The sequence below is a fragment of the Scomber japonicus genome, chromosome 14 (genome assembly GCF_027409825.1).
Source record: "Scomber japonicus isolate fScoJap1 chromosome 14, fScoJap1.pri, whole genome shotgun sequence".
Taxonomy (NCBI): domain Eukaryota; kingdom Metazoa; phylum Chordata; class Actinopteri; order Scombriformes; family Scombridae; genus Scomber; species Scomber japonicus.
Window position 1 is genome coordinate 33,261,748 of NC_070591.1, and position 19,330 is coordinate 33,281,077.

At 36.7% G+C, this 19,330-nt stretch overlaps 2 protein-coding genes across 2 annotated transcripts in view; both read left to right on the top strand.

Annotated features, from left to right (window-relative positions):
* Positions 1 to 3,115: 3,115 nt before the first annotated feature.
* On the top strand, positions 3,116 to 10,262 carry yipf4 (Yip1 domain family, member 4). Its single transcript, XM_053333271.1, has 6 exons — positions 3,116 to 3,359; positions 4,885 to 5,041; positions 6,534 to 6,705; positions 7,914 to 7,991; positions 8,119 to 8,232; positions 9,480 to 10,262. Exons 1-6 carry the CDS (start codon positions 3,302 to 3,304, stop codon positions 9,615 to 9,617), a joined length of 717 nt encoding a protein of 238 aa, XP_053189246.1. The 5' UTR covers positions 3,116 to 3,301; the 3' UTR covers positions 9,618 to 10,262.
* Positions 10,263 to 13,846: 3,584 nt separating this feature from the next.
* The window catches only part of birc6 (baculoviral IAP repeat containing 6), a 124,874-nt gene continuing 119,390 nt past the window's right edge, over positions 13,847 to 19,330 (top strand). Inside the window, 1 exon segment of the mRNA XM_053333627.1 lies at positions 13,847 to 14,253. Within this exon segment, the coding sequence (XP_053189602.1) occupies positions 14,043 to 14,253 (211 nt within the window). The 5' untranslated portion in view covers positions 13,847 to 14,042.

Genomic DNA, 19,330 nt, shown 5'->3' on the forward strand with positions numbered 1-19,330 from the left:
ACATGTAGATAAAACACGGGTGCTGCTGGCAGGGATGATGTCACACAGGCTGACGTGTGTCTATAATAGAGATTTGATGTGATGTCTTTGACACTGCTGACGTCTCCTCATGTAGCTGCTGCTGCTGATGTTCACTCTTGTTGCTTTGTGTCTGGTGTTTGGTTGCACGTCATGAGGTCAGTGAGGAGTGACACACTGAAACACAGATCATTACTTAATTAAATCAACGGTCAAAGCTCATTATCATTACACCCATCAATGCTGCACTGGAGTGTCCCAAAGCTGTGTGTATATATAAACCTAGCTACAAACATGACACAGCATTTACTTTTGATTGAGTATATGAGCAGATTCAACAAAATAATTATACCCAATACATAAAACAGCACACCACTCACTGCTCCTTTTAACATATGAATAAATGCATATACAGTGTATTATAGAAGAGGAGGTAAACATTAGTGCTTTAAGCATTAGAAACTATAAATTAACCCTTACAAACTGTTCATACTCTGACTCATAATTAGTCTCTACACCAATTTACATTCATAAATTCCTCATCAATCATTACTAAATACAACATGTTTTAATTCTGATTTTGGAATGTGTTATGTGATAATATAGGTTAAATAGGTTACATTTGCATAAATACAAATGTGTATTAGCTGCACAAAAAAGACAGATGCATTTTATTTCCATTACATCACATTTCATTTTATGGATTCTATGGTGTTTGTGTAATGTGTTTCTGTCTGTTTTGTTATTGGTGAGCCAAAGACAAAAGTTGTATTCTATTCTATTTTATTCTATTCTATATGTCTGTTCATATCTCTGTAAAACACAAAGTGCAAACACATGTATCTAATAGTTAATAATAATACAACTAAGGAAGCAGAATATTAACCAGTAATGAAATTCTGCTAATACAGTCAAATAACTGTTTACTTGTCTTTTTAATGAGGTGGTTCACAGTGCATATGGCTCCTCTCTGCTCCTTGTTGTCTGTTATTTAAAGAGGAACACAGCCACTATGCAAACTATGCAAACATTGATTTTACACAGGGTTTATAATGTTTCCTGTCCTCTCCTCTCTTTAAAAGTCAAATGACAGATAACATAATATGATGGTTTTTAACCCTTTATGAGGCGAATAACTACATTTGGTAACTTATAGCCTCCCCATGCCTCTCTGTGAGGTTATAGAACCATGTGGAGTTTTTTAAATATAGACTTTTTGTGAAATGTTTTACCCTATAGACTGGTGAGAAACCATATATGGGAACTTCACTGACCTTGATTTGCAACATAAAAATTAAACATTTTGAAAAAAGTCACAAAAGCAAAAAAGTCATGTAATATCCCCCAATTACTCTCTAGGGTTGAAAATTTGAATTTCCAAGTATTTCAATGAGTGCCTTGTAAAAGGATAAATGACTTCAGTAAACAAAAGAACTAGAGTTTGGACGTTCTGCTAATAACACAATCAATTTACAGTTGTCTTTTTTAATGAGATCATTTCTTTCTTCTTCCCTCTTCTTTCTAAATTGACAGACAGGAATAGATGACAAACAGAACTATTGATCAGTGCAGAATATTTAATAAACAGATTAAACGTACATGTATCTTTTAAAAAAAAAAAGGTTCACTGTACACGTTGTTTCCTCTCATTTCTTGTCTCTCTAAAAGTCAAATGACAGATAAAGGGAGATAGTTCAGTCACTATCATCATCAACTAGGGAAATAGATTAACTAGCCTACTTATCATAACATGATTTATGATGATGAGATTCTCAACGCTGATAGGCTGTCGCGGCACGGCGTCACGGGAATTCGCTGCAAAAATTTTTGCATTGACTTTATATGTAATCTCTACGCACAATTGGGCGACATCGCGTTTGGTGTGAACGCCCACGCGATGAACGCGAATGCGCCTGGCAGTATGCTGGCCACCTGTTCCACCATGGCTTTTGCCAGAACCCGATGTAGACTTTGTCATATGAGACTCAATCAAGAATAAGAATGCAGGTGATGCTGTGACTTTAGTGACCATCTTTAAAAAAGTTTGCAGATACACTGAAGGGTGGGAAAAGTAGGGCCAGACTAGATCTAATAATAGATGTGTTGAATTGGGTCCTTTCTGGGTTCCAGCTCATGTAGGGCTACAGGAGAATGAAGAAAGTGGTCAGCAGTAGGGAATTAGATCTAGAAATACTGTATGGAAGGCTTGAGTCTGAGAGTTTAACAAGGAATAAAATGATGTGAGAAGAAAATCAAAGTCAGGTTTTATTTTTTCAACACAGCCAACACAGATACAGAAACGCATCAAATACAAGAATAGACAGGAGAGACAGTGTGGTAATAACTAGACTAAAACTGGGCCACTGTGCATTGAACTATGGGCTGGCAGAAATGGTTAACCTGTGTTTAGATGGAATGCCCCAACTAGGGTAGATTAAGGTAATGTGGGACACTTTTTGAAATTGTGACTTTTTTACCTTATTTACATATGAATCAACAACACATTGTATAAACACCAAATATCATTATGTAATCCCTGAGATGTTTCCTTGTTAAACCAGAAGACCATTTTTGGACATTTTACTCAAAAGGAACATGGATACTAATTTTTAGACTTAGAAATACTTTGATTTATACAAAGCAACATTATCTGCCAAAACTTTCTGAAATGTGTGCACCCATATTTGGTAATTTAAATTTTGAAGGGTCACAGTTTTTAGGTTAAAAAAAACTAGTAGGCTGTATGTTCATACGTAATTTTAAACAATATAACTTACACAGTACGTATGTACTAGTTAGCTTTAAAATCATTGAATAGAAAAAGAGATAAATGCACTGGAGCTTAGTTGTCCCACATTAGTCAATGTCCCATATTACCCTAACCCATCCTGTCACAGCTACAGATCAATACTGAAATCAATACTCAAACAACAAAACTGTATTTAATTTCTTGTCTTCCTGCAAGTGACATGTAGAGGGTAGCAATACGACTTTTCTGCGTTTGGTCTGCCGCAAAAATAATCAGAAGTAGAAGAAGGCGAAGAAACTCCAATATCCCAGCTCTGGGGACGTGACTTGAATGCGTCATATAGACGTGTCTCATTTCCCAGCTTGCTATGCACTTCCTGCTTTCCATCAGACACAACGAAAACAAAATGCGATAGTTGAACTTTAATACGGAGCTGTGATCAATGACACCGCTATCAGTGCGTCCCGGCACCTCTGACACACTGTTAATTTACATGTAATTTGTTTGGAGTCATATATATATATCAAATCCACCATGCAGTTCTCTCCTACCAACGGAGACTTCACGTTCGTCTCGTCGACAGAAGCTGAAGGTGGGCTAACGTTAGCGGCTAGCAGGCCTTTACCCTGCTTACGTGCTTTGCTTTAGTTGTCATAAGGCAGCGAAGTCAGACACATATAAATGCAGTTAGTGTGAAGAGACAGCGTGTCATGTGAATTGGCTGCTGTACGTTATTTATGTCGCAGGTTAGCGTGTGACTATGCTAACTCAGTTGAGCGCTGATACGTGTCGCTCTTGCTGGCTTTAAATCGACGCAAGTAGGTTAGCTGATAAACATATCTGCAGGCTGGAGGCTTTATTTCATCCTCCACATCGTCCAGAGTGACGAGGCAGGTCAAATAACACCTGTAGAGAGCAACTAGTAAAGTCATTGACTCTATGACGAAGCTGTATATAGTTGGATACACTGAGCAGAGTCTAGCTTGTATTGTTGTTTACACTCCTGTCACTTTCTAACAGTAACACAGTGTGACACAAGCAGACTGGGACTATTTCACAGCTCCACTGCTACATCACTATTTCATTACTACATTACAGACCATAATATACCTGATTAACAACATGAATAAGTCCTTTCATAAGAGACAGTGCTGGAAGAAGTGTGAAGATGTTTTACTTCAGTAAAAGTAACAATACAACAATGTAGAAAGACTATTTCAAGTAAAATATATTAAGTAAAGTTAAATAAAAGTACACAAGTTTTATAAGCTTGATATAAAGTATTACAGTAAAGGTATGTAAGTATTATGAGTTTGATGTAGTAAAAGTGTTTACAGTGGGGCTGGAAGTAACATTCATCTTTATTATTGATTAATTTGATGATTATTTTCTCAAATAATCAATAACTGATTTAGGCCATAAAACATCAGAGCTATGAAAACTGCCCATTGCATTTTTCCAGACATCAAGATGCTTTTATTGTTCAACCTGTGATTAAATAATGTCTCATATTTTTGTGTTTAATATTAGACTTAAATCATCATCTAAATGAATTGTGGGTTATTTTGCTGATCAATTAATTAGCATTTTCCTTCTCAAATGTTGATTGTTGATTGTTGATTGATGCTCACAAGGTACATTTCCTCAAAAAGAAAGTTTAACATTTCATAAAGTTTAAGGAGAGAGATGGATTTTGCAATGAAGTCTAAATCCACACAGCAGAAGCAGACAGATCCTGGCTTTAAGTCTTAAACATGGGTTAGGCTTGAAAATCCAAGACCCAGAAGCTAAAAGTGTCCACAAGGGACCTTGACAACACTACTAGAACTACAGAAGACATTATACAAGTGTTTTCTTAGGCTCAGCACTATTGTCCAGGTTGAGTTACTGTAGTTGATCTTGATGAGTAAAATTGGTGTACTGGCCCTTTAAGTGTAGTGGCTTTTAACAAAAACATTGCAAACCTCTTTTATTAATCTATTTTCGATCAATCCACCTGTTAAACTTTGACACTGTATCGGTGGTATTTAGTCATACATCCTGCTACTGTGTGTATTTCCTGTACCTGTAGTGTGTGATCAAACAGTGAACTCTACAAACAAACGTGTTCTCCACAGAGCTCAGTGGCACCATCAGCGCTCCTGACATCAAACTGAACATGGGTAGCGACGGGGGCAAAGACCCTTACGCCACCACCTTCCTGAGGCAGAGAGGCTACGGCTGGCTGCTGGAGGTGGAGGAGGACGACAGCAGCGAGGAGAGCAAACCTCTCCTGTGAGTTACACAGCTTTTTATTTGTCATCTGGATCATTTTAATGTATTTTTGGGAGATGTGTGTATAGTTGCTTCATGTTTGACTCTATGCCACACCCAGTCTACAGCAGAGAGGACAGCAGCCAGCCATTCATTGTATATCCCTGCTGCTCATCCGGCACATGCCACTCATAAACGGCATGTTACTCATGTTTCACTGGCAGTTACCTCTTACTACCAGCCATTAACAACAGTATAGTACCTTTTAGTTTTAGTGTCTTATGCTATTGATACTTAGTGTTATGCTGCTGCTGTTCAACAGGTGTTAGGAATATAAAAATGGCTCCTCATGCAGGTAAGGTAAGGGTTAACTTATTGATCACTCTAGGGGGAAATTCAAAATTGAAACAACAGTATTCATGTAAGAAGTGATAAAAAATAAAATAAAAAAAGATGCTGCTGTGGTGCTGGCATAGCTCAATGGTACATTAAATACCAATCAGAACCAACTTTTTAAAGAATTGACTAATCATTTATTTTGGCAAATCAAAATACCAAATGCTGACTGGCCCCAGAACTTTTCTTTCAGTCATTATCTTCACACTAATGCACTTATTTTGAAATGTTGTATTTTACTTAATTTTCTATTTTCAATTCATTCTATTTCTTAGCTACTTTTACTATGTACTATTTGTACTATTGTTTACTATTTACTACTACTATTCCATCTTATATTAAGTTTGTTTTTGTTTTCCTCTTTTTTTTAACATTGTTTTGTATTCCCTTTGTGCTTTTATTGTGAAGCACTTGGTGCATATCATTTATTTTGGTGTAAAACACTTTCAGCTGCATTTCCTGTATGAAAGATGTTATACAAATAAAGTCATCATTATTATTATTCTGATGACAATTATTATTATCATATATGCTAGTAAAGGGAATATCTTTGGAATTTAAGATGTGTATTGACAGAAACAGAAGCTATATTAACATGGTATCCTGGGCTGTTTCAAGTTAAAAGGCATTTCCTCTCTTGTCTTTTATAGATGCAATAACTGACAGATTCATTGATAACGGAAGAAATTATTACTTGCAGCCCTGCATATCAACCACTTTTCAGTCTCAGAATCACTCCCAAGAGTCAGAGCTGTGAAATCACATCTTTTAATATAATATTGTGTTACTAGACATTTTATACTGTGTGGTTTAATAAAAGCTGTGGATGGGACTGAATGGTTTTCAAAATAAAGACACTTTTGTGTTGTTTACTTTTGTACTTTACTATCATGTCGGTCAGTTATTTCCTCTTACCACCTCATAAACTCATCTTTAACAGAGGAAGGTGCTCGGTGGTCTGTATCTTTAAATATATACACAGACAAGAAGCTCTCTATGCAGACAAACAGCATCATGTACACTTCAACTGACTCAGATCTGACGAGCCCTGTTGATGTGATTTCTCACTCTGTGTGTGTGTGTGTGTGTGTGTGTGTGTGTGTGTGTGTTTTATCAGGGAGGAGCTGGACATTGACCTAAAGGACATCTATTACAAGATCCGCTGTGTACTGATGCCGATGCCGTCGCTGGGTTACAACAGGCAGGTGGTCAGAGACAACCCGGACTTCTGGGGCCCTCTGGCTGTGGTTCTGCTCTTCTCCATGATCTCCATTTATGGACAGTTTAGGGTGAGCAGGACACACAGCACGTCATCTGGATTCATGAATTCAAGCACATGTCCCTCAGTGTTTCAGGAGTGCCTACTGCATGATTTGAACTATATAACATCTTATAGCTTCCCATCACCAGGACTTTGAAGGATCCAGTGAAGCTCGGTTCTACCTTGTGTTTTCACCTCTGTGCTTTTTCTACTCATAAACCAAATGATTAATCAAAAAAATAACTGAGAACCAGCAACACCCCTCAGAGACTTTAATTGACCATTAGCTCTTAAAAAATACCTACATTTAGTTCCAGGAACTCGTCCTCAAAGCAGTTGGAGAGGAGTGAAAACAACGAGCATGTGACAATTATACACACTGTTATGTTTGATTAGTTCCAGCCAGTGATGGAAGAAGTACTGAGATCCTTTACCCGAGTGTAAATATCAATACAGCAGTGTAAAAACACTCCAATATAAGTGAAAGTCCTGCAGGAAAAATCCTACCACAGTAAAAGTACTGCAGTATTATGAGTGATGTAGTATGCAGTATTACAGTAAAAGTAGTAGTTTATACTACTTTATATACAGTTAGCTAGTTTATACTACTTTATATACAGTTAGCTAGTTTACACTACTTTATATACAGTTAGCTAGTTTACACTACTTTATATACAGTTAGCTAGTTTACACTACTTTATATACAGTTAGCTAGTTTATACTACTTTATATACAGTTAGCTAGTTTACACTACTTTATATACAGTTAGCTATGTACAGTTAGCTAGTTTACACTACTTTATATACAGTTAGCTAATTTACACTACTTTATATACAGTTAGCTAGTTTACACTACTTTATATACAGTTAGCTATGTACAGTTAGCTAGTTTACACTACTTTATATACAGTTAGCTAATTTACACTACTTTATATACAGTTAGCTATGTACAGTTAGCTAGTTTACACTACTTTATATACAGTTAGCTAGTTTACACTACTTTATATACAGTTGGCTAGTTTACACAACTTTATATACAGTTGGCTAGTTGACACAACTTTATATACAGTTAGCTAGTTTACACTACTTTATATACAGTTAGCTAGTTTACACTACTTTATATACAGTTAGAAAAAACAAAGTTCTAATACACAAATGTGTTTTCAGATTTTGGACAGTTTAAGTTAGTTCAAAGATGTCAGAATTTGGTAAAGTGGTATGTTCGTCTTCTTCTCAGGTTGTGTCTTGGATCATCACCATCTGGATATTTGGATCACTAACAATCTTCCTGCTGGCTCGTGTTCTGGGTGGTGAGGTAAGTGCAGCTGACACCTCGTCATCCTCACAGCCAGACTAAATCCACTCACAGAGACTAATGTAACATCTCACTGTAACACATGATGCACATGTTTTTCTCATGCGGTCATGTTGTTGTTTTGCAGGTCTCTTACGGTCAGGTTCTCGGAGTGATTGGATATTCCCTTCTTCCTCTCATCGTTATAGCCCCTCTGCTCTTGGTGATCGGGGGTTTCGAGGTGGTCTCTACACTAATCAAAGTGAGCTGAACACCAACTCACTCAAATCACAACACTTGAAAATGTTGTCTTGTCACAGCTGCCACAGCTAAACAACACCTAAATTCAGTCAATCAATCAATCAATCAGTCAATCAGACTTTATATATATAGCACTTTTCAAACAGTAAAATATAGCAAAAAGTGATTTACATAATAAAAGCAAGCTAGAACAAAGCAAAAGCAAACATAAAGAACCCCACACACCTACACACACACACCCCTACACACACATACACACACCCACCTACACACACACATTCTCTCTCTCCCCACTCTCAGCAATTAGCAGTGAGGAAACACCAGAGACCAGATAAAACCAAAATAATAAAAGGAAAGTAAAAATATTCAAAGATGGCAACTTAATAAAATAAAAATAAATTCAAACTAAAATTCAAGAGTTAACATTAAAACCAGGACATAATAATATAAACAATTAAAATGATACAATAAATAGGCTAAATAAAATATAGATAAATAAAAGGATAGAATATAATAAAACCTATAAATAAAGTTTAGTCAAAAGCCAGGCTAAAAAGTTTGCTTTTAAAAATGTCCATGGTAGGAATGAATAAAAGTCCTCTGTCTGAAGACCTGAGAGTTCTAGATGGATCATCAGATAAATAAGTAGGACTAAGACCATTAAGAGCTTTTAAAACTAATACAAAGAATCTTAAAATCGACCCTACCAGTCAAGACAACCACATGTAATATACAACACACCTGTAACTATCCACAGGGATAAACTAAAATAATTACTAAAATGCCCCAAAATTGTACGAATAAAACAAAAAGAGTAATAAATGATTAAAAACTGTGCCATGCAGTATGTAAAAATATCTAAAAGATATAAAAACACACAGCCAGCTTTGAATAGTTCATTACATCAGTGAGCTTCAGGCCTCATACATGCTATACTGAAGTATGTGAATGGACCACATTTGGTCCTGAACAGTATGTAAGGGTTCAAAGAAAAGTAGCATGTTGCACTGATATTTTTTAAGTGTGTGTGTGTGTGTGTGTGTGTGTGTGTGTGTGAGAGAGAGATATGTCATATGCTTTGTTGTAAGTGGCTTTCAAACACTAGTTTTTGTGTATTGATGAAAGAAACAACTACACACTTAAACAACAGTGTAACCTTTGTCAAAGTAGTGGCAGTGATCAAAGTGTCATGATATTTGTCAGTCACAAATCCAGATAAATAAATGTACTGATTGTTTTTTGTTCCAGCTGTTTGGAGTGTTCTGGGCTGCTTACAGTGCTGCTTCACTGCTCGTCGGAGATGAATTTAAAACGAAGAAGCCTCTCCTCATATATCCCATTTTCCTTTTGTATATCTACTTCCTGTCACTATATACTGGTGTGTGACCGGATGAAGTGAAACTTTGGACCTTTTCATGGACAGTGACCCTGCAGCACAGGGGGGAAAAAGCATCGGAACCAGGATTTTTTAAAAAGGTGTTTATTTCTTTTTTAACTCTGTTCAACCCTAGACGGTGGGGGATGCTGGGAATATATATCATTGTATATAGTTTTGTCCCTTATGTCTTTGGTCAATAAAAAGCATATGCTTTTACAGCTTAAACTTCAGTATGCAGACTTCTCGATCACCAGTGCAATACAGTCCCCATAGTCCAATTTACTAGTAGTTGATGAAGCTGGAATTAGTCACAGGGTTATATATTGATGTATTTTATTTTTTCACATGAATGTGGTGCCAAATATTTGTGTATATTTCATGCAGAAGGAAGAAATACAGAAATACAGCACCACATGGAAAGAAGGCGATTGCTGAGCATAATGCTTTGCATTGTTATGCACTGTAACGAAGTATGAGAAATGTCCATTTATGCTTTTTTTCATTTTTGTTTTTTTCATTTATGGATTTCAGCAGAAGAAGCAGGTTGACTTGGGCAATTAGAGTGATATAAAGCATTGTCTGCTAAATGTGGTGCCTTGTTTTCTTACATTTGTTAAACGTTTAATACAGGGATTCTAATCATTGGATCAATATTTACAGTCGTTGAATTGAATCATTTGTCACTTACGGTACTTACACTACAAATCATTCAAAAATAATAGTTTGTAAATATAAAGTATAATATGAATAAAGGTCAGCAACACAATAGCTGTCTTCCAATCCATATTACATACTGCTTCTGATACAGGTTTCAAGTATAGAAGTGTCACAGGAAAAGTGACAGAAGAATGAAGAATACAAAAGTGATAATGCTGCGTTCATGTCATATTGGAGTTATCTGACTTATAAACAGTGTTCACATCAACATCTAAAACATAATTATGACTGGGAAACTGGCTCTACATAATGTGGAGGTGCCTGAGAATTCTAGTAATACTACACATCAATGTGGTGTTCTGGGTGTTGGCCAGTACTGCTGAATATGTTTAGAAAAAAAGAGCCTTTTGTGGCTCTAAAGGGAGGTGTGCGTGTGTGTGTGTGTGAGAGTGTGTGAGAAATTTGATAAATTGCCACAAATTGTGTCACTTGAGTCAGTATCAGTTGGGGCTGAAGACTAAAAATTTGCAAATGAAAATCAGAAAGTGGTGGTGGGGAGTTATCAGACTTCCTCCAGGCTACATTAGCCACTAGATAGTAAAATAAAACAGAATGGTACAGTCCAGCAGCATTGTGGGTAGTGTAGGCACCAGGGTTCAACAAGGACGACGAATGCATTGATCCTTTTTTTTTCTCCAAACTATCCATCAAAAGTCTGATGTGTGCTGTGCAAATTGGTGGAATACTCTTTTAAGGGATTACCAAAACTATTACAGATCATCTTGAGATGGTCATGAATGTCTTTACCAAAGTTAGTGACAATTAATCTGTAGCTGGTCAGACGTCAATCTATCAATCAATCTTTATTTATATAGCACCAAATCACAACAGAAGTTATCTCAAGGTACTTTACATATAGAGCAGGTACAGACTGTACTCTTTCATTTATTTTAAAGAGACCCAACATTCCCACATGAGCAGCGCTTGATGACAGTAGTAAGGAAGAATTCGCCTTTAACAAGAAGAAAAGTTGACCAAAGTCATAGCATTAATCCTCTGGGAGCCATGAATGCCTATACAAACTTTCATGGAAACCCATCCAGTCGTTGCTGAGAATATTCAGTCTGGACCAAAATGGTTGACCAATTGATTTTGCCATCCATACAGCCACATTAGTAGCATGCTAAAAAGTCAGTATGCAAACTAAAAGCAAGAACCCTTGATTTTTGGGTGTGTATTGGTACCCCACAATATAGCTTCAAAAAACAACTTGGTCTCCACACAACTATTTCTCTGTAACATCCAATATGCATGACTTAATGAGCAATAATCAAAGTTAATGTTCGGAAAATGATTATTTATTAAGAGTTTAACATTCAGCATCAGGCATTAGTGTGTAGGCGTTACTGTGGTTTGATCAGATTCAAACCACAGTAACGTGGACATTGTGTTTATTTTCCATCTGAGTCCTGTGAGTGAGAAGAGAATGGTTTTATAACCTAATTGCATAATGATGAAACATCCAGAGGTTTTATAGTGGAGGTTGATGTATGCAGATATGACACCCATAATCTAAGGCTGAGAGAATTATTGTACTTCTGGATGATCTATAGAAGTAGCTCCACTTCACACATGAAGTGGAGCATTAGGCATTAGGCAGGCACAGCATAGCCTGGCTTATACAGCACAGTGGTGGAATATAAATAACTATATTTACTCAAGACAGAGGGAAATACTGTATATTTTGCTCCACTACAATTATTTAGTGGAGCAACTTTCAATACAAAAATATGAAGAACTTAAAAAATATGATATCTTATATATCCTATATGGGCAATCGTAATGGGTATTTCTTGCTTTCAGTTGCAGGCCTATATATATATATGTATATGTATATGTATATATATATATATATATATATATATATATATATATATGTATATGTATATATATGCTATTTTAAGGATTTTAATAAAGTAACGAGTGAATAATTCTGAGCAAGGTATTTTTATATATCTTAAAACATGTATCAGGGGAAAGTATTTCCTACAAGGCTGTTTAAATGTTAAAATATAACACTGTGTCGTCAGCATAGAGATGCACACTACTAGTCCCTAAATGTGTCATAACCTGTACTGTATACACAGTGATGAGGAGAGGGATGTTATATTTGTCCTTAGGGAACTCCTTTGGATAGAATGGATACTCAATTTATGAGTTGATGTAATGTAAATTTCCTATACTGACTGTTTATTTATCATAGTGAAGTTGTAGCTGCATAATAATCATAAACATTTTTTCACTCGTACATATGTTCAAAGTGTTGGGGCACTAGGTGAAATGCCAGCTGGCCCCAGTGTGGTGCCACCTGTGGTGGGTTTATTTCCATGCAGCTTAAGCTATTTACCTTCTGTCACACTTATGAGACATAATTATGTTAGACAGTCATGCAGGAGGTCACTATGGCTGTTAGAGGCCAGTGCATGGCTTTAAAGCTATGCATGTTTATAATCCAACTACCAAGCAGAAAGCAATTCATTACAAGTTAACTGACGTTTGAGAGAACCTTTTTTCTCTGCAGACATTTTGACTTGTCGCTATTATTTACACCTGTGCTTCTCCTGTAAGTGCAACTGTTTGATGTGAAAATGGCATCACATCACATCATACTTCATTTATGGAGGCACTGAATGCTTTTTATGTCTGATTGCATGATTATAATGTCCTGAGCTGAACTGATAAGTCAATTTATTTCTTAACTCATGGATAGAAAATGTAGTAACAACAACCTTGATATCGCATTAATTAGGATTCATCACACATAAATGCCAAATACTTGCTCCGCTTCTCAAAACTAAGGATTTTTTAAGGAAGTCTTTGGCAAGGGAAGGCAAGGTAGCTTTATTTATATAATGCATTTTATACACAGGGGAAACTCAGCTTGCTTTACATAAAAACAAAATATTAAACAGTAAAAATATACAATTGAAAACAAGAAAACCCAATTATGATAAAAAGAAAAATAAGTAGACTACAGAAAAATAAAAAGAGAGAAAGAAAACAAAGAGCTAGACTAAAATAGAGTATAAAATAGGAGAGTGCAGCATAAAATAATCATTTACATTAAAATACATACAGTGCAAATGAAAGATTGCCATTTTGGACTGCCCGTTGGACCAAACAAGCAATTGGAAGCAATTTGAAGCCATTTTCTACTATTTGAAAGACTAAGGAGTAATCAGCTTAGTAAAACAAAATAAATCAATCAAATAAATCAAGGAGGAACATATTGTTGGATGTAGTCCAAGTGGATAGAAAGCAGCTATAATAAAATTGAATCCAGTGCATTAAATACTCAACTCCAGCTGTGATGCTTAATGTGTAATTCTGATTAAACTGTGTGTTAATGGCAGTCGTTTATGGTGTTATTAAATTACACTGCATTAACTGTGTATATCAATATTTTGATGTTCTTATTATTTTGTCCAGGTGTTGTTCTCGTTTGCACCCAGTGTTATCGCGGGAGGTGGCGGAGAGATACGCTAGCTCCGTGTACCAATCGTGTAACTGACAGAAAGCCCAGCCTGGAGTTCCTCAGCGCGGATGGTGAATAGCCACTGCTGCGGTAACGGGCGGAGGAGAAGAAGCCGCAGAAGGTGTCAGCAGTGGCAGAGGAGTGATAGTTCGGAGTTAGTCTTTTAGATTTAGCAGTATTAAGTGTATCATCGGATCCTCACAAACCCCAGAAGGGAAGGGAAGGGAAAAAATCAGGGAAGATGGCGGCCGCGGCCTCGCCGGGCTCCGGCTCGTCCACCTCCTCAGACTGGGTTGTGCTGAGAGACGGTTGCCTGCGTTGCGACGAGGAGGGCCTGCGGAGCCTGTCCTACCACCCGGCCCTCAACGCTATCTTGGCAGTAACCAGCCGCGGCAGTATAAAAGTGATAGACGGCACTTCAGGGGCCATTCTGCAGGCTTCAGCGATGCACGGTAAGCACCGGGGCCCCCTGTCATCCAGACACCGGCAGTGTCAGTTCTGACAAAGCGGCCGCTGATTGTCAACAGACGCTAAACACGACACAGGCTCAGTTGGAACTGCAGCTAGCCGACGTTAGCGGTTATCTTTGGGCCTAGTAAGATTATTTGGCAGAGGGGGATTCACTAAGCCTGGTTTTGCTTTGGTAAAAACACAACGACCATCTTGGGACGTTGATTTGTTTGTGGTCAAACTGAAACTGGTGCCTCTTGAGCGCTAATGTTCGCTGCAGTTTACCACAGTTGCAACATGACATAATCTACCATGCAAGCTAATAGCTAACTGGTTCACTTAGCATACCGCTATAGTTAGCTCTGTCAGTTTGTGTTTTTCCAGCGGGCACTCACGATGTGTCGTAAGATTCACTATCTCGGACACCTGAAGTAGCACACATAACCTACACACACACACACACACACACACACACACACCTAGTTATTAGTAAATAGGGCGCGCTCATGTGAAATATTGTGCTAGCCACTGAGCTAGCTAGCGGCTTTCTAGCTGCTCAACTGTCCAGTCTCCCCGTCAGTCATTTGCAGGCATCGCTGTGATGCTTGGAAGTACACTGATTTAATGCTGTAGGGTCGGTGTAATGGAGCCCCGTTTGTTGTGCTGGGCTAACTTTGCTAATTTAGTCAACCTAGCAGCGTAACACTTTGTCTTGCTGTGTCTTTGCATGTCCCCACGTAGTGTCCTGTCACCGTGTACTGACAGGACAAAGTTAATGTGAGAAATAGTGTGCGGCAGAGCGTAACGTTACACCTGCTCTGTGTAGAAACAACCCAGAGATGACTTACATTGTGATTTGGCACTATACATAAAATGAGCTTGACTTGACACTCATTTGTGTATTCAAACAACTAACAGTATGTCATAATGTCTTTTAAAAAGGTTAGTTAGTAAGTTTGTTGGGGTGTCTTATCTATAGAAAGCATCCTGTTGTCACTTCTTGCTTATATCTTAAATTATACTAGTCTACTGAACCTTTATTATTGCACCACAGTGATATAGTTCAACAGAAAGTAAGGCAAAACAACTGTGTAGCCTATATGTACATGTTGCCTTATAAAGCAGTTTCTAGGACTTGTAGTAATTCTTGGAACTCCCTCCTAACTCAGAGTCAGTGTTTTGTTAGTGATGTTGCTGAATGTGTGTTTCATATGCTGTCACTCACTTGTGTATGGTTGCTAAGGAGGACAGTCACATGACCTTAAGATGAAGCCTTTTTGGGGAAGTTTGACTTTTTAGAAGATAAACTTTGTTGATGGGACACACATACGTTTCACAAACAACCTTCATGTCCCACTTAGGCTCAGATGTATTTAGGGAAAGGTTCATGGTGCAAATAGCGTATATATTATTCTCATGGAGGATGTGTGTGTTCATAGTTTATAAAATAAAAGTAACACAACATCTCAAGAAACAACAAAAATAGACTTCCATCCTCACTGATCTGTTATCTCTTCATTTGACTATGAGTTGACTTTAATAACAGTCAGAGCTGATGTTGTGTCACCATCACTGATACATTGCTGTCTCTATTGTCCAGTGTTGTGAGAGTCATTACAGTAGAAAGTGATATTTACGTTTTTTTTTTTTTGGTTTCCTGTGAAAGCACCATTATGATTTAAGCACTCTCAGCAAATTTTCTCCTCACTGCATTTCTTCCACACCCACCAAGTCCACGCTCTAGAATAACCAGACAGATGGAAAAACGTGTAAGCCGGTGAAAGTTTGCCATCAGACGAGCGCGACTGCTTCAGATCCTCCATTAAGCGCGCTCACAAAGCGGAGACGCTCATACAGTAAATCAGCAGTCCGCTCAGTCCAACAACACTCGAGTGCTTGGCAAAGAGTAAATGAATAAAAGTGCATGAGAGAAAACAAGCACTTTGTTGTTGCCTCACCAACAATTTGCATATGTGCTTTGCTTTCTATATAAGCTGCTGTGCATGCTGATTTGAGGAGGATATGAGCCAGAGATGCTGTTTCACTTTCATTTTGGTGCTCTTGTGATTTGAGGTGATGACTGATTTGCCTCACATACACATTATATAGTGTCATAAAGAACAAAGCAGCACCTTGACATTATTTTTTATGCTATTATGAGAAGAGCAACTTCTTGTTTTCACACCACTTCCAAACATGGCACACATGTGATTATTAGTAATGTATGTTTTTACCAGCTGAACACATACTTGTTGAAAAAAGCATGTTTTAAGCTGAGAAAAAACAAGAAAGCTCCAAATTGAATATAAACGAGTCTGTTTTTAGTGTGTGTGTGTGCTTTCAAATCCGACAACTTACTCACTGTAACTAGGAGAGCTTTAGTACATTATTCTGCTGATTCAGGAGAACAGTGTTTCCATGGTCAACATGTCATTTTACACCAGAGAAATTGACCTCTTATTGTATCAATACACAGCGTCTATTAGCAAATGTACCTGTAGTAATTAATACACATTTAACTCACATATATGTTACAAATGCATGAGCACAAGTTACTGCAACTCAAATTTTTTATTTATTTATAGGAACATCATTCAATATAATGCAGCCTAGTACACCACCATCACCCCCTATGACCTCAGTAATAAACCTAAAGGAGAATGATCACCTCCCTGACAATGTTAATAAAAACTGTAACTGTATAAACTTCATAAAAGTAGAATTTATAGCAGAGCTGTATTGGATTGCATTAGATGGCACACAGGTGTACCTAATGAAGAAGCCTGTGACTGTATATGTATGTATGTATTACAGATGAATAAATCTATGGATGCATAAATAGTAAAGTTGAGAGACATGAGCTGAATCAGTGGTCAGTTTATTGTCATGTTTAAACAGATTAGGCCGTGGCAGTTATTAGACATTGATCATTGTGTTCTGTTAGTGAAGTGTGTGTGTGTGTGTGTGTGTGTGTGTGTGTGTGTGTGTGTGTGTGTTTCTGCGTGTCATCAGTTAAATCAAGCAGAGTCATGTTCATGTCACTTATTTTCATTCTTACTTAGTGAATTCAGTCAGCTTCTTGTTTACACACACCCGCACACACTGTCTTTTCATGAGTGGAGTGTGCAGCTGTGCTCTTTACTGGGCTCACATGTGTTATTATTGATCTGTACTACACTATGTGGCAATATTCACATTAACCTGTGCAATGTCGCAAGACAGAAAGCACGGGTAATGTGGGTTGAGAGACACGTAACTCATTGTTTGTTTTTGTTTTTGTTCTTATTATGTGCCCGCGTTGTTTGACACAGATTCACATGTGGGTAGACAAAAAGCAAAGCAACAGATAACATCAGTCCTTCGAGGATTTTGCACTTTTTTATGTGATGTAGGCAGCTCATAATGTTTTTGCTGCTTTTTTCCCCTCAGAAATTACAATAAAGTTCACATTGTTTTATGTCATCTTATTAGGGTAAAAATACAAGCAAAGTACAGTAATGTGGTTTTAAAATAATACCAGTCTTCCTGTGATAAAAAGCATGCTGCATATCACACAAATTAGTATTAAAAAAAAAAAAAGTATGTTCTGTAGTTGAGTTTTATTTCTAAGCCTTCAGTAAACCAGGGTCCCCACACTTCCTTAAAAAGTCTTAGTTTTTGATATTTAAGGTCTAAACATGTGTTAAAATATCTGGTATTGTAGGAGTTAAGGTATGAAATTTGATTTGAGTGTAATTATATTTGTTCAGTTTGTTATTTATCATTATTATCAGATTATTTTCCATAAACCAACCAATCAATTTATTAAAGTAAAAAATAATCCATGTATAATGAAACTAATCATTAGTTACAGTCCTATATAAATGACTCAGTAAGCTCCATGTCAACCCACTACAACAGTAACATTCTGCTTTTGTATTATTATATGACTCATAATATATTTTATATATATATATATATATATATGAGTACAACAGTCACATGTACAATGCATACTGTTACTAAAGTGACGTTAGTATTTTTATGCCGTGGTGCAAGTATATTTACATGAGCGGACAAAAGCTTTACACAGAATAAATACATCAAGTTATTCATATATAAATGATAACATAACTTAGTGTTGTGCTTATCATTATTATATTAGAAATACTTTTTTTAATGCCTTGCCTATTTTTCTCACCTCTTTTTCAATTTGACTTAAACTGTGTATGGGTCAATGATGTGATGTAACCCAGTGTCAATTGGTGTAACCAGTATTTTTTCATAAAAATCTGATTTTATATATAGGAAAATAAATGTCAACTAAAATGTGGAATAAATATAATCCATTACAGCAATGCAACAATGTTTTTTCATCATTTGTCAAATCTTATTTATAAAAAATGGTTGTTTTTAGGAAATGTCCTGATCATTATTGATAAATGCTTTAAGTTTAAATGTAAAAATACTCCAAAAATGTTCTTATTATTAGTGTAAGTCCACTTAAATACACTGTAGGTGGATAAAATATTTAATATTTATCATTCTTTTGTGGTTACACCATTTGACATTTTCAGTAGCATTCAGTGTTACCTTTGGTAAAAATGGTATGACATAAAACCAACAAAAATACTAAATGTACATTTGAACAAACCTGATGCTGCTTTTAAAACTAGTTTTAACATATTTTTGAATTACTCATCTTGCCAGTCCTTATCTGTCACTGACCTGTATACAGTAGTCTAATATTGTATTCTTTTGTGGCATCAGTGTTTTTTCCCCTTAAACAGGTTTTAAAAAGGTCTTGAAAGTCATTAAATTTATACTCTAAAAATGTTACCCTGTAAATAAAGTTTCACCTCAACATTAGCATCAAATAAACACAGTCAGTAATACCATTAAAACAAATATAGTAACATGAAAATATAGTTTCATATCCAAAGTGCCCATTTTTGGGCAAACTTCATGTGGGAATTTTAGTATACATTCTGTGCAATCATTTTTATTGGTGGATGATGATGATGATGATGATGATGATGATGTCGACGTCGTCCATCTTCCACCTGAGTGTACCTGAGTCCTTGATACTTCACTGCTGGA